The 16,350-nt window shown below is 41.8% G+C and overlaps 3 protein-coding genes across 3 annotated transcripts; 2 read left to right on the forward strand and 1 right to left on the reverse strand.

Moving 5' to 3' along the window:
* Nucleotides 1-235: 235 nt before the first annotated feature.
* Nucleotides 236-2,050, forward strand: EAF02_006377 (uncharacterized protein; the record flags this gene model as incomplete). The annotated part of the gene is made up of 1 exon (XM_038902425.1): nt 236-2,050. The coding sequence occupies one exon, from the start codon at nt 236-238 to the stop codon at nt 2,048-2,050; it is 1,815 nt and encodes a 604-aa protein (XP_038757645.1).
* Nucleotides 2,051-10,425: 8,375 nt separating this feature from the next.
* Nucleotides 10,426-11,640, forward strand: EAF02_006378 (uncharacterized protein; the record flags this gene model as incomplete). Its single annotated transcript, XM_038902426.1, has 1 exon — nt 10,426-11,640. One exon carries the CDS (start codon nt 10,426-10,428, stop codon nt 11,638-11,640), a length of 1,215 nt encoding a protein of 404 aa, XP_038757646.1.
* Nucleotides 11,641-13,938: 2,298 nt separating this feature from the next.
* On the reverse strand, nt 13,939-15,469 carry EAF02_006379 (uncharacterized protein; the record flags this gene model as incomplete). Its single annotated transcript, XM_038902427.1, has 3 exons — nt 13,939-14,693; nt 14,750-15,003; nt 15,213-15,469. The coding sequence occupies 3 exons, from the start codon at nt 15,467-15,469 to the stop codon at nt 13,939-13,941; spliced, it is 1,266 nt and encodes a 421-aa protein (XP_038757647.1).
* Nucleotides 15,470-16,350: the final 881 nt, after the last annotated feature.

Below are 16,350 nucleotides of genomic sequence, written 5' to 3' on the forward strand. Positions count from 1 at the left end.
TTTCGATCCTCAGCCTCGGCCCCAGATTTGGACACGCACGTGAATTTTAGTGGTGGGTCGGCGATAAGTTAGCTTCCGCGTTCCTTTGCATTAATCCCTGTATATCAAAATTGATAAGACGAAGCGCGAGGGCAAATATTGAGATACATAGGTAGGTACTGACAATGTACTGAAGTAGAGAGGTGTATTAGATTTTGCCCTACGGTTTCCCTTTTGGAAAGTTTCATAGTACACCATGCCCAAACGCCGAAGATCAAGTACGTCTCAAAACGATCTACCAATAACGAAGAAACATTGCCTCCCACGGAATAAACGCGATCACATTTCTCATCTGTCCTCCGAACTTCTCATCCGTATCCTTCATCATCTACCAATTGAGACTCTCCTATCCTGCCACTCTGTTTCCCAACATTTCTATACTCTTACTCACGATTCTCAACTATGGAAATCATTATATTATTCTCGATTTGTGTTACCACGCGCATTGCGCATCCCGGGGATTAAGAGCAGAGAGAAATCGAACAAAGAAAGAAGTACGGGAGAACTGGGGGGAGAAGGGAGTAGGAATAAATCTGAGAATGAAGAAAGGTTTCGGTTTAGTTCGAGGAGGAGTAGATGGTTGGATGAGGAAGGGTTGAGAAACAGAGGTGATGGGAGAGAGACCAATTGGAAGAGGCAGTATAAACTGAGGCATAATTGGGCGAGGGGTGCATGTGAGGTTAGAGAGCTCGAAATTTCGGAGAGAGGAAAAGTACCGACTATATTGGTAAGGTTAGCAGGAGGAGTGGTAATTACGGTTGGTGAGATGGAGGGTTTGAAGGCTTGGGGTCTTAAGGAAAGGGGATTGGTTACGACGTGTGGATTGGACGAGGGAATACCTACTTGTTTAGCCGTCGATGAACAAGATGAGGAGAAAGGGAGATTAGGGATTGTGGTAGGATTTGAAGACGGAGGCTGGGGAACTTGGGTACTCGATGTGGAAAACAAGATATTTGTGAAAAATTACAGGCATCCGCCGAGCAGTAACGGGATGTTAAGCGCTATAGCTTACACACATCCATACATATTGAGCATCACGGAAAGGCAGCTCCTTTCGTTCTATACGCTTAGTCCTGTCGGGCCAATGCAAGAGTCTGAAGATAAGGACAAGATCACCAATATTCAGGAGAATGTGGAAACCCCAATCCGTCCGCATCTCTTGACATCTCTCAAATCACATTCTTCGTGGCCACCACTATCCCTATCCATCCGTCTCACCTCATCCACTATTATCGCCTCAGTCGTTTACACCCTCCCAACCTACCTAAGCGGACACACTATCTCAATTCAGGAACTTCACTTCACTCTCTCCTCACTCGAGCTCCCAACCCTAACAAACTCCCGCCTAACCTCTTCCTTCCCCTCTGGCTTTCAACCCCTAACTTCATCTGCCCCACGCGCTTCTCTCCCACGTCCAACATCTCTCTCCTACGCACACCCCTATATTCTGGCAACACATCCAGATAACACACTTTCTCTCTATCTCTGCACCAGTACACATACCTCGCTTGCTCTTTCCTCTCCCCAAAAACTATTTGGACATACAAGCTCGATTAGTTTCGCAAGTATTACCAGTAGGGGTAAGGCAGTGAGTGTTAGTGAAAGGGGAGGAGAATTAAGGGTTTGGGAATTGGAACCAGGGTTGTTTAAGAAGGGAGAGGGCTCAAGGGTAGAAAGGAGTGTGAGGGTTGGCGAGGGGAGAGAAAGGCAAAATGGCGATGGAGGTCGAGAAAGGGAAGGGAGAACATTCAATGATACCGAGAAGAGGAAGATGAGAGAGGATCTGGAAAAGAAAATCTGGGTTGGTTTTGATGAGGAAATGGTAATAGTGCTGAAATCGAGCGAGGAAGATTCAGGTTGTGAGTGCGAGGGCGACGAAGAGGAAGTGAGTCACGGGCAATTACTCATCAATGCGCATGATGAGAACGGATTAGCTGTGGGAGAGGCTAATAGTAATGAGGTCGGGAATGGGTGTACACAGCAGAGACTGGTTATATATGATTTTACATAATGTTGTACATATATATAAGGATGTGAAGGATCTGGAGTGGAAATTCGGTCATCATATTACTCATTAATCAGCGCAGATCTGCCATTTCTACACATTTCACGTGGAAAGAGGGGGGTATCATTTTCTTCCCCTCTACACCTCTCAAGATTCGAATACGTTGAGACAAGGCTCTCGTGAGACAACTTTTCTCACTTGATGGACATTAGAAAATACTTGGCAGACGTCAAAAGCAGGGCTCTCCAAGGTTTCTAATTCAAGGTTACGCAGATAGAAGTCTATCTTCTATATTCATGCCGAGTGGAACCGGCAATGCTAGTTCCATTTGATCGTCATGGACACGTACGGTTGTTAAATTTACACCTACTTTGGATACAGCTGGTATGACTAGTTGTATATTATACAGAAATGTGGATCGATATTGTCATCGAATGCTCACAGTCGCTCCGCGTCTCAGATGTACTGTAGCCTAGTAGGCTACCGTGAGTAATATCGAGAGATCGTACGTGAAATATCTAGAAGGGTTATACTAGGCTCTAGCTAAGCAAGACTGAGAGTTTAATATATTAGATAATTATATTACTGGAAATAGAAATAGTATAGTATTTCAAATTCAATTTAAAATAATCTTTGAATTTTATATTTACTATTTACTATTTACCATTTACTATTTACTATTAACTAGTGAATTTCGGATTTCAAAAACATTTTAAGTTGAAAAATTCATATGAAGTGCTATAGAATAGATAAGAATAATCGAAATGAGAAGTAGTATTCTTTCTTTGAGATGGGCGAGAGAGGAAGACAAAGAAAAATGACTAATAACAACAGACGAGACTGAGCAGTCTCTGTTCTATACTTCTTTATGAGAGGGATAGATATTCTTTGTTCTTTCATTCATGTTCTTGTCTCTCTAAATGGCATTGTTTTTTGTAAAGTTGAGGTTCTTCTCAGAGTGTGGTTTTGAGAATCTGGCTAAATGTAATTCTTGATATTCCTGTACTCACTCTCTATTAGAAGGAGGGACAGGTCTACAAGCACGATCATCATGATCTCTGCGAACGAAATATTATCAATGGCTATTCTTCCACTCTAGAAGTTTCCTGAGTTCACTGAACCAAAAATTTGAACAAGGGGAAGCATAACTGAATCTATCAGTTTCCGATACTTCTGTCGCTACATCCACTACACATCCACAAGACCTTGACCTAAACTCAGATTACATTCCAGAATGTACTTCGGATATTCATCCAAATAGTTTCATAACTCCAGATAGATTATACAACAAAGAGAAACGGACTACACGTTCTGTTAAGTGGAAGAATGAACAACTCCACTCCCACAAAAATCTTAAAGATCTCAGAACAACTCCTCAACAACACCTCTCTCGAAGGTATATACATCCCCTCAATAACCCTATTCAGTCTTCCTCTTCATTCGCTAAAACACATACACATACATACATACACACACCACACTTACACACACAAACAAACAAATCAACCAAAAATGTGCAAATCCATCAAAACCGTTTCCAGCTGCGGCCATCCCAGTTTCTGGGTCGACAGATGCAACCTCGCTCGCCGCTCCAACATCCAACCCACCACTTGTCCTTACTACCATCAGGATGTTGTTCGCCAGAACAAGGTGTGCGGGGGATGCAAGGAGAGTGAGAAGAGGACGAGATAGGAGATTAGGAGGCTAGAGAGGATGACGACGAAGGTACAAATACAATGGTAATTTCTACCAGCTTTCTTTTGTTGTAGTAGACTGCGATTCTTGCTCTCCGTGGTAAGTGTTTTGAATTAATTGATATTTTCTTCTATTTTGCAATTTTGATGGACTTTTTGGTGACTTGATATCAATGATTTGACTTGACTAATTGATTGTAATATCCACATGAATTTAAAGGAATATCCAGAATAGAGATGATGTGATATGAACTTGGAATTATATATCTATTCTCTCTCATTGTGTCCCCTTCCAATAATATATTCTGAACTTTCATAGACTCTATTTGATATTGAGTTCTCACTTCAAACTTCGAGGGTAAATGTGATTAATTCTATGAACGAGCATAAGAAGCAATCTTGGTGGTCAGGATTCTCTCTAAATTAGAAATTGGTATACATACATTGGGAAATGGGAATTGGGATATGCATTTAGACTTCTAATAATATAAACACATATACACCTTCCTCCCTAGGTTAACGATACATACACAAGCGACGAAACATAGGAATTCCAACCCGAAGGATTTACTCGATCTCAATTCATTACATCGCAAGAACGCATAAATCCATACATACTCAAGCTTGCTATAAACCCTTCTCTTCTCATTTTGCAGGTTCAAAACGTAACATTGTAGTACGTATCCATCTATCTAGATGATGTAAAGAAGATGATGAATCAATCCACTATAAAACCACCCGCTCTCAAAATCCAGAAGTTTTATAAACAGCGCGAGCTGCGTCTTTACAATCAAATACTAGCTAGATAAATGAATGAATAAATGGAGAAATGAAAATACAATCGATCAATCAGTTCATCTACTTAGCTGCTTATTTATTTCTCTTCATCAAGTGACGAGAAAGAAATAGAAGGGGGGTAATTAGGTAGGTAGTTACTAGGTAATTAAATAATTAACTCACCGACTAAGTACCTAACTTCTTGACCGCTCCCTCTCTGCTCTCCTCTCTCATCATTCTCAAAACTTGAACATTTTCAAAAATTCGATAAAACCCATTCATTAGCTCACAAAAAAGAAAAAATACATCCACTTTTCCATTCCAAATCCAGTTCTAATTCCAAGTCCAAATCCAACTCCAATTCCAAATCCATTTCCATTCCCATTTCCATTCCTTCCAACTTTTTCTTTACTTTGTTCTGCCTTACCTTTTTCTCATCAATCTATCTAACCCATCTATCCATCCATTTACCAATCCATGCATATACTCACAACATAGACAAGCCATCCCCGTCACTTTTCCTTATCAATCAAACATTTCTCGATTTTTGCTGGGGGGCATTTAGAAAAGTTACCCCTCTATGCGCTATGCGATTAGAAAATTACCCCTCTATTTGTTCTTATCGATAAGCGTGGCGAGCGTGGCTGGGTGGGATGGCTGTCAGCTTTGCTTTGGTAACATGGAAGGGTTGGTTTGGTTGGTGTTGGTGGGCGTTTGCGGCGGGGATTGGGATTGGGATTGGGATTGGGATTGGGATTGGGATTGGGATTGGGATTGGAATTGGAATTGGAATTTTGGGAGTTTACAGTTTGGAGATTTTTTGGGTTGTTTATATGCATAGATTGATGGATTGATGGATGGGTAGGTAGGTAGGTAGGTGTTTAAAAGGAGATGGTATAATGGTATAATGACATCTATCTATGAGTGTTTTGGAAATGATAGTAGATGATACCTACCGTATACTCTAGGAATGTTTCGGGGTACGTGTGATCTTTTTTGGGGGGTGGGTTTAGATGGGGAATGAATGTTCAGCTTGGTATGGGATGGTGTGGTATTGTGTGTGATGCTATGCTATGCTATGATATGATATGATATGATTACGAGTATACGAGGTATGTTACGAAATTGGGAGGGTATGGGATGGGATGGGATGAGATGATTGAGGATGTGAAGATTGAACTTCATTGTCTATCGACGGATTATGATTACATAGGAGGGAATTAAGTTCCGAGAGATAGATCGTAGATAATGTAAGCGTAGAAGGCTACCTACGGGAAGGAGATGGATGGCGATAGGAATCTTACCTAGCTACCTATGCAAAGCTGATATATGCATGCCATGTATACTGGATCTACTGGACGTGCATGGGAAGAGATGTCGTGTTTATGCTTCTGTGCAGGTTGCAGCGGGCGAACTAAGAATGGATGGAGGAAGTGGGATGTGCAACTGGGTGAATGGGTAATGTATGCACGGAGATGCTTTTGTGATGGTTTGGGTTGTGTTTGGGGTTTGGGTTGTTTCATTTAGATGCTTTGAGAGGTGCATGTTTCAGTCCTTTTCGGATGGGTTCGGGGAGGAGAAAGAGGGGTTGGGGATACGGGATGGGAGGACGGGAATACGAAGGTGAGGGCGGCGAGAATTGGAGACATTGGAGAGATTGGGGGATGGGGAAGAGGAAGAGGAAGAAAGTTAGTTGGAGATGTGCTATGACTTCGTAGAATGGGTGAGGTGATCATGGTGGTGAGTTGATGACTTTGTATCATATGATCGGGGCGATAGAATGGGATGGTGGGGTGGTGAGACAAGATGGGATCGCAATCTTTGCATGTGATGATAGGGATGATGGTCTCTGCGTTGATTTAAGATATTAGCAAGAATAGATTCTTGATTCATGAATTGAAGAGACATAATTGGAGGTGCAGATGACCCTTTTATTGGTGAGGAAGGGGGGGGGGAAGGGGATTTAAACCTTGCACGGTAGATTCAAAGGGACGGATGATCAATTCATGAGAACCTTCTTCCTCAAACTCATGATTCGTACCTCCCTAGTCTCGAGTACATCTATCTATAGTCAAGCTTATCCAAATCGCACCAAGTTCTCTCCATCCTCGAACAAAGTTAATGAGCAGAGCACGCAAGAAAGGGGGTGTGTAGATAAAAGATTCATGATACATTCAAACTGCATGTACGAGACGAATAGTACAGCATTCTCCACCCCAGAGCAAAGAAGCGCGCATTTGTCACCAATGAAGAGAAGCGATGCTACTCAAGCACGGTAGGAAAGTACTGTGTTGTACACCACAAGTGATTAAGTTCCTGTAGAAGAGTGGGGTACGTCATGATGATTTGGAGATGGGACATGACATGAGAGAGATGCCAATTGCGAAAGTCCAGTTGTTTACGAAGGACTCTCGTATGTGCATCATTGGGCTTTCGGATATCGAGAGAAAGGAGGATTAGGTAGATGTAGGTTGATGGCTAGTCGGAGATGATTGGGAATGGGGTGGAAACACGTGTACGAACGATGGTCAAAGGATGAACTCACTAGTTGGTTCGGGTGCTTGGAAGGCGCTGTAAGGTTGAAACACGTTGAAGAATGGAAATGAGGGAGGCTTGTAAGTTGTGGGATAAAGTAGAAGAGGGTAGAATAGGAGGGGAAGAGACATTTGTCAGAACTCAATTGCGAATTGGGTTGAGGATGATGTGGAGTATGGTTGTAATGAAACTGGAGATGATTATGCTTGTTGAGTTGTGAAAGGACAGGACAGGACAGGAGAGGAAAGGAAAGGAAAGGGAGGCGAAGGAAAGCAACGGAAAGCAACGCAATGGAAGGCAAGGCAAGGCAAGGCAAGACAAAACATATATCTATCATAGTTCTAGAACAGGATAAAGTCAATTGAGGCGAAGTAAGATAGAGTGGAGAGGAGGTGAGGACTGAGGAGGCCATTGGCGACCATGAGGAGAGATAGACGAGACACATTCAAAATTGCATGAATGGAATCAAGACTTTGGACACTCTTGATTTCAAATGATGGGATGTCTTGGACCAATTGAGTGAGAACATGAGCCGATGATGGAGTCAAATTGATACGTATACGAATGATGAGAATGAATTGGATGATGATTGAGACCATTGTTTTCCAACTGAGATGAATTGAGTTGTTATTCACCATTTCTTCATGATGAATGAATGAAGTGAAGCCTCATGTAAGATATGATAGAGTATCGGCTTTCCCCACATGCATCTTCATCAAGCATCTTCATCAAGCATCTTCACCATGGGCAAACACATCCAAGCCAAGCACGCAAGCAATCAAGCACGCACGAGCAAGAAGCAGCAGCAGCGGCAGTAGTATCATCTAAGCATTATTTTGGTTAATTCCCACTTATGCAATCGTGCCTTTTCATTTCTCTTCTTCTACCAACATTTGCCCGGCTGGAGGTGTATACCTACCTAGGTAGATAGGTGTAAATATACAATTGCATAAATTTATCCGCGGCCGCCGCTTCAATCCATCTGTCACACATTCTCACCCAATCTCTGATGACCCCAAACCCAAAAATAAGATAACCGGCCCAAGAAGATGAATTTCCCATAATTTCCATTCTTTTATTTTCAGATTTGGGTGCATTTCCCTGGCGCATTTCCTGGTGCATTTCCTTAGTGCATTCAGATGTCAGCCTGACCTCGAGACTAAGCCCAATGTAGTATCATGTATCATCTCACCAGCCAATTAATGAACCAATGAATTCATTATCCCACCAAGCTAAACCCAACCATGAACTTCTTCCAAGTTCCCTCCAGGTGAGTCACATCTTCTGTTACACATCTTCCTTCACTTCTTTCGCCTCTTTCATTCGACCAACCCATCCATATTGACCAACCACACGTTTCAATTGTCTTTTGGGGCAACCCAACTCATCTGAAGGTCTGCCACCGTCTCCATCCATGAACGGAAAGAAGAAAAAAGAGGGCTCCAGGGCAATTCTCAATTGGAGTCCCCGAAGCAATAAGATATCGGTAGATGATCTCATTGAGTCTAATGAGAGTTTGACTTATCAATTGATTGATTTGTATCCATCACAATGAGACAATTGAGTGGTGAGTATCAGAGTGCGTGCGTGTGAGTATGAGGATGAGGATGAGGATGAGGATGAGTATGAGCCCCTAGGTACGACGATGAGGGTGAGTACAGTAATTGCAATCCATCTTTTATCTCGTCCCCCCTTCTACCTATTAAGTTCTCACCGACCAAGTGAGCTACTCCATATCTCACTCGACAGTTGTATTTATTTTATATTTATTTTTATTCTTATTTTGCCTGTCAATATATCTCGCTGACGAATGATTGGAACATTGTATCATCACATCACGATATGATTGGCCAATTGATGAATTGTAGTATCCTTCTGGTAACTTCTACCTGAACAAAGAGAAAAAGGCAAGCAGCAGAAAGGGATCAAGGTATCGGTATCAAGGTATCTAGCTCTAGCAATCTAGCAATCTAGCAATCTACCTCTCTAGCACCGACGCATCTTGTACTATTGAAAAAAGGACGCATGTACCTCTTCTTCTTACTATACCACCCACGCTTCCCGGGACTGCCCGCCTCCTTCACTAGTACACGCAGACACAGCTACCGTCACTCCAAACAAAAACAAAGAATCCCAGGTAGGTGAGCAAAAAGAAAAGAAGAAAAAAGAATCGGGCAAGACCAACAAAGATCAAGACCCATTGGCACCAATCAGCATGGTGGAAATCCGTCTAAGAAACATCCAAGTCTAACCGCTGCCTGACCTGGCCAAGAAGCAAATTCACTCTAAAACAGCATTCACAACCTACCTAGGTACCTCCTTTTTTTGGTCATTATTTGATGATTATATTATCTCTTGTCTCTGTCCCCGCCGTTACCAGAGATTTAATTAATCTTATTGGAATTGGAATTGGAATTCTATTTCGATTTCTATTTCTATTTTCATTTTTGTTATTATTATTATTATTATTATTATTATCATTATTATTATTTTATTATTATCATCATCATCATCATCATTATTTTTATCAAGAATACTAAAACTTGATAATCCTCACACCCAAGAACTAGGATAACACCCTCCATACCTTTAACCAAACTACCATCTTCCAATTGCGCTTATTAGTGCATGACCAGTTGAATTGATCACCTCGTGGCAGGCCTACGAAACCGTCCGCTGCGTATTTTGGAATGGAATGACTGGTTAGAGTCATCCGCCTCCATCCATATTCATACACACTCCATACACACTACACACACACTACACACCCACTACACACACTCTTTATACTTCTTCTCACACCTCCCTCCTTTTTCCATTCAAAAAGAAGGGTACCATACCATACCATACCAGGCCATATTTATTATACTTATTGTTCATCTCCTTCCCCCTCCCTCCCTCTCTCTCTCTCTCTCTCTCGCACATGCAATTCGTTTTTCTCCCATTGCTTGCTTCTTGTTACTTAACTCCTCCTCATCAAGCACACATACATACATATCTCAACTCAAATCATTGCCATCTACTGTGTATTTGATTCACAATTGCTTGCATTCCTCTCTACATTCACCAACAACAATAACGCAATACCCCGCCATACCTCAATTGAAATCCCATTTTCAATAAGCAAGGTAGATCACCGCTTTGCATTGAATTGGGATCAAACACAAAGAACTCTCCAGCCTAATCCTCAGCTGACCAACACGACGCAACACTTACATATACACAGCCTTCTTGACGATATCTACGATATATCTGTCTCAACCCCCGAACTTTCTCTTTGGCACAAAAATCATTTCGACGGATTTAAGAAGCGGGACATCCGATTTCCATTTGCTTGCTAGACCTAGAGTGGCGCGGGGCAACGAACAAACGATTATGGATGACAAAACATTCACCTCGATCCGGCAACCTTCTACTACCTTCGATTTTAGACACTCACCAATTACGACAAAACCATTCATCAATTCAACAACCTCCACTTCGACACACCCAACTCAATCCATCAAGCCAATTCGTGCAGCATCTTCTCGCCCCATGAGTATGGAACGTAAGAATAAGCTTGATCTCGCCAGTACGCTTATGTCACCTCCAGAGCCACTTCCTCTCGATAATTTTACACATTCGTGCCTGCCATTCACAATGGATTCCAAGATGCGAAAATTACATTCAATCGTCGGTGCGACGTTTCCCATATCGCCACCTGTGTCTCCAGAGACCAAGGCTCGGTCACCAGAAGAGCCCGCTGGTTCACAAGCAATTACCGATCCAATTCTATACCCACTTTCCGACAATCAAAGTACATCTGCCACTCAATCATCCCTCTTCGCAGACAATGATGATCCTCTCATTACACACCGTGTAGTCGATGGACATGTTGCAGCCAGGAAAGCTAGCATGTTCCGAGAAGCCTCCCCTCCACGCCGCGATGAGTACGAGCTCGCTCTCGAATTCAAATCACAAGTTGTTAAGATTATGTCAAAGGATCCGGCTCTGTGGTTACGAAGGGAGATGGTTTATCTAAGGAGAGATCGTGAGTTACAATCTGGTGCAAGACGATGGACAAATATTGCACCTGCCGTGGGAAGAAGCACAAGAGTTTTAGGCAACACTGCTACGAGAGTCACAAAGACAGTACGCCCTCCTCGACCTACCCAGACACCTCGAGGTGTACGTACAGTATCCTCGACAACCCCTGGTCCCGATGTCAAGCGAGTTGCTCGGGAAGATAAGGATTTTGAGAACCTTCCGGATTACTGTCCACCAATTACCAGTCTTCCTAATAAACCCAATTCATTGAAAGTGGATTGGAAGGGTGCCCCAATCGATCTCCGCAGTGATCCAAATGTCCACCATCTCCACCCGGATGAGGTCTCTCTTGCAGCCAATCTTCGTCTTGATTGTGCAACTTATCTTACATCCAAACGCCGAATCTTTATGAAAAGAATCGAAGCATTGAGAGTCGGGAAGGAGTTCAGAAAGACAGATGCTCAACAGGCATGTAAGATTGATGTCAACAAGGCTAGCAAACTCTGGCAAGCATTTGACAAGGTTGGCTGGCTCAATCCATCATGGGTCAAGAAGTATGCCTAGAGCGATGACTCTTGTCGGCTGATCAAATTTCGCCACTCAACACTATCACCTACCACTATGATTCTACTGGCATTCATACCAATACACGAGCCACGATTACGACATTTGCCTGCCTTTTTTTTTTCCATTCATGAATTATTTATCGTTCTTAACTGCATTGCGACGGTTATTCGCTTACACCGAGACTCAACTTTTCTTGACATCACAGTTTACAAGCATATGGGTCCATTTATTTTCTTTCTATTTTCCGCCTGGTGCATATCATACATACATATCAACATCATATTATCTTGCATCGGGCTGCTTTGATACCCAAGAGAGCCTGCCCAGCTCCTCTCTCACGACATCTTTTTTTCTTGTTTCATCTCTTTTGTTATCCATAGCAGGGGAATATTACATTCCAGCGTGTCTCACTTCCTGCTTATTATTCTTTGACTTTAAAGTCTGGATACATACATCTTCAACACCGTGGATGGATTTCTCCTTTTTTTCATTTTTTAGATAGGATGGATTAGTTTGTTTTATGGAATATGATTGACCTCCTGGATGGTGGGATATCATTGGGCGTTTCTAGTGACATATGAGTGGTATCAACTCTACTCATGGACCATGGATGGTCTGGTTGTGGGGGTATGGCATGGCATGGACGGGCTTGTTTGGGGATTGGGTGGTTGCATTGGGTATGGGGTGGGCGGATTTTTTCCACGTGCGTACAGATTGGATTGGATTGGAAGATTTGGGAGCGAGAGGAACACAACACTGAATGCACAGTGTGGTCTGACATGGCATGTCATCATATTGAATAGTTATGGCCTTTGAAAACTCGAGAATTATCTTGTATGAAATGGGATGGATCAATGAAATTTGAAGATGGATGGATTGATACATACAGATATAGAGTGTCGTAGTGCGTAATAAGTGTGTTGTGGGTTGGAAAGTTAGATAGCCTCTCTTCCATGAGAATTCTGGAATCGATATATTTTAAAGCAATTCTGACTATGACGATAGTGTTTTTTGTTGTTGTATATTGTACAGTATGTTCTTGTTACTTTGTGATCTTTGATGATTGAATGTGTGGATGGATGGATGGATGGATGGATGGATGAAGGGGAAGGGATAGCGAGTTGATGATGTGTTGATATTGTATTGTATATATGCTTGGTCAATAGTGAATCAATCGTAAAGGCATGTATTAGAGTAGTGTGACTTATATGTCTATACCTATGTATGTGTGTATATAAATGTATATATAAATAAATGTATAAACATCTGCTATAAAGCTTAAACAGATAGATAGATAGATAGAGAGATATATTGTCATTCTATCCCATCCCATCCATTTTAGCTATCCTATCCCGTCTATCTCAGTTAATCTTATTACATATATTATATTATATATAGTATATATAATATACTATATATAATATATAACGCAAAATATATAGCATATAGCAACATGCTATATAGTATATAATATATAACACAATACACACCATATAGTATATAACATACATCATATAGCATATAACACAATACACACCACATACCACACACCATATACCACACACCACATAGCACACACTACATAAAACATAGCTAATAAGCTAATAAGCTAATAATCTAATAAACTAACAAACTCAGTAGCCGATAACCCCCCTTCCCACCCCCCTTTACCCCCCTTTTGCTTGCATTGCTTGCAAGCGAGAATCGAGAATCGAGATGAACTGGTTGTTATGAGTATTGTGGTGAGTAGTGTGGTGAGTATTGTGGTGAGGATACACTAATGATAGATACACTAGAGTCTGGATCTTGAGGTGGGTTTAATTTTATTTTGGATAAATTATACGAATAGATTGTATGGATTGTATAGTGAGGTATGCGTGTATTTCTGTCCGTCTATCTGTCTAACTGTCCTTCCTGCTAGTTAGTTATGTATGCGTTCTTTTGTGTGGCTCGCGGGATTGTATGTATATTATGAATACCTAGGTAGGTACCTAGTAGGTAGGCAGGTGCGAAAAATCAGATGAGATGCTTGTTTGGCAGGGTGGGATTGAGTGAGTGAGTGGTACTCTCATTGTTATGGTATATATAGCTAGCTGTCATGTCACATTTTCTGGTATAAAATTGTACAGTAGATAAGTATTCAGATAAATTCTTCTTCTTAGATAATAGCGAATCTATGCTTTCTCTTGGCATCATTATATCGTACCCTATCGTATCCTATTCTATCCTACCCTATCCTATTCATCTTGCAAGAACAACCATTCATTAAATATTAACCTAGATTCCCACGCACAATCAAGCCATTCCCTGCCCAGAATTAAGTAGACCCTCTCTCTTCGCTTCATTAATAGCCTTTAACTTTGCCGTTCCTACACCCGCAACACCAGCCTGTTGATCTTTGCCCAACCATGGTTTGACCGCATCTCCCAACATGCTTCCCGAAAGGAAATAGACAAACAATCCTAGGATAATTAACACAAATGCAATTGGATACAAATAGTAGATGGTGTATCCGAAAACATTGATACCAATAACCACACCCCAGAAATTGGCCGTGAGAAGCGAGATGTCGAAGAATGCCGCAGATGCCATTCGTAGGATAATAGGAGCTAGGGTATAGAAAAGTGCAAGAGCGAGTGTGTATCCAACAATATAACCTCCGACTTGGCCGTCCCAGACGGCGTTTTGGAAAGAGTGACGATCAAATATGGCAGCTGTGATACCGTTGATGATGATACCGAAGAGACCAAGCATGCCTAGGACTTCGTACATAGGCCGTTTAGAAACGAACCATTCTTCGAAAACGTTTGAAAGACCGTAGAGGGTAGCGCCTGCTAATGCAAAAAGATCACCCTTCAACATGGTAGGTGGGTTGCCTCCATTGGAACCAGTGATATGATCAGATGCAAGAAGAATACCCATACCACCACAGCAAACGAGAATGGAAATGACTTGGAGCCACTTGTATCGAACACCGAGGAATATGAACGAGACGATTACAACGCAAACGATGGACCAAAAGTTGATGAGTTGAGCGCTGAGGACATTGGCTGTAGGATGTTAGTAACTTTACACAATACATTTGTGAGAAATCAGGAATACATACTCCATCGATAAGCCAAAACTGTGAAATAATTTCCCTCAACATCCATGAAAGACAAGATGACATACTTCCAGCCATCTACCCAGAGAAGCTTGAAATAATCTCTCCATCCATACTTGTAGATGGTATAAGTCGTGTAGATAGCGCACAGCACGATGTAATTGAAGAGAGTCTGAAAGGCTGGGATCGAGGTTCCCTTATTCGCAAGGAGTGTACTGAATGTATTGGTAGCCGTGATGCAAAGTGAAAGAATTTGTCTGTTAAACGAATAGGTTAGATTTGAAAAAATATGCTAACATTGATTGGCATAAGATAAGACGTGAGAAGTCTTTTTCAGGGCAATGGTGTTAGTTGTCTCATGGCTTGGTCTCCCAGGCTCTGAAGTAGCAAATACTTTATAAGTTGCACAACATCATATGGACTCGTCGCCATCTCATGCCAAAACAGCGGAAGCAGAAAAACTTACCCAAGAATTAAGACAATCCAGAAGTCTCTTGTAAGCAAATAAGCCCACCACTTTTTATCTTTGGTCTCCAAGTTTTCAATGGCATGTTCCAAAATCTCTCCATCGACTTGATCACCCGCGGCTCTATCGCTGGCCATACCAAAGCTTCCACTGCCCTGAGCGCCATCGCTGGATTTTATATGTCTGTCCCCTTCCAAAGCATTGACATTGGTCTCTACTCCGGCAACTTTAACATTATTTCCCATTTTAGAACTCATGTTGTTTTTCCCGATTCTTTCTGTATCGAATTCCAATTGATCCTGGCCCTCGTCTTGATATTCAGAATTGACGTCTGAGCCCGAGTCTGAATGAAAGGTGTCTTCTAAGAGTCCGATTCTCGATTGTAGATCCACGATTGGTGGTGAAAAGGATTTCCAGTACTTGATTTGACGAAAGGTGGTAGTTTGGGTAGTAATGACGTTGATCGAATGAGGGGCTGGTACTAGTTATGGTCGGCTTACCGCAAAGTCGATTTTCCCAATACGCAAATTAATTAATAAGTCTTTCTACTCCTCCACCGTTGTAAATTGTGAGCGCAAAGACTTCAAGTCGCTCACTGTGATAATTATCTTATCTGGTTCATTGACCGATGTCGTATGCACAAGAGATTCAGTGAAGAGCAAAAGAAAAAGAAGAGAATCAATGATGGGAATTCAGATTACTTTAACTTTTTTGATAAGCCTCCATTTATCAAATAGTGGGGCACAAGGTGCATAGTGGATCCATCCGACAAGTAGAGTTCGTTAAAGGGAAGTTTATGATTGGATTGACGTATGCTAGTGCCAGGATCTCATCCGAAGCTAAGGGCGGGACAATGTGAGCCTAGACTGGGGTCGGACAACCCCGATGAAGAAAAATGAAGAGTTTTTTGGTAGTAAAATTGGATTAGTGGATTGGATAAGTTTGTGAATACATTGAGAAGTGGCAGGACGACGTGGACGGTGAAGAATGTCTGACACATGGGAATTGAGAGGTACGTGGGATATCTAGTCTCCAAAAATATAATATATACGCCACTTTTTACAGCTCCACAAACGCCATCAAGCCATGCTTCGTCTCATTCGTGATATACACTTGGGCTTTGAAGATATGTACATGT

The sequence above is a fragment of the Botrytis sinoallii genome (genome assembly GCF_014898435.1).
Source record: "Botrytis sinoallii strain Bc 23 chromosome Unknown BSIN_010, whole genome shotgun sequence".
In the NCBI taxonomy this organism is placed as follows: Eukaryota; Fungi; Ascomycota; class Leotiomycetes; order Helotiales; family Sclerotiniaceae; genus Botrytis; species Botrytis sinoallii.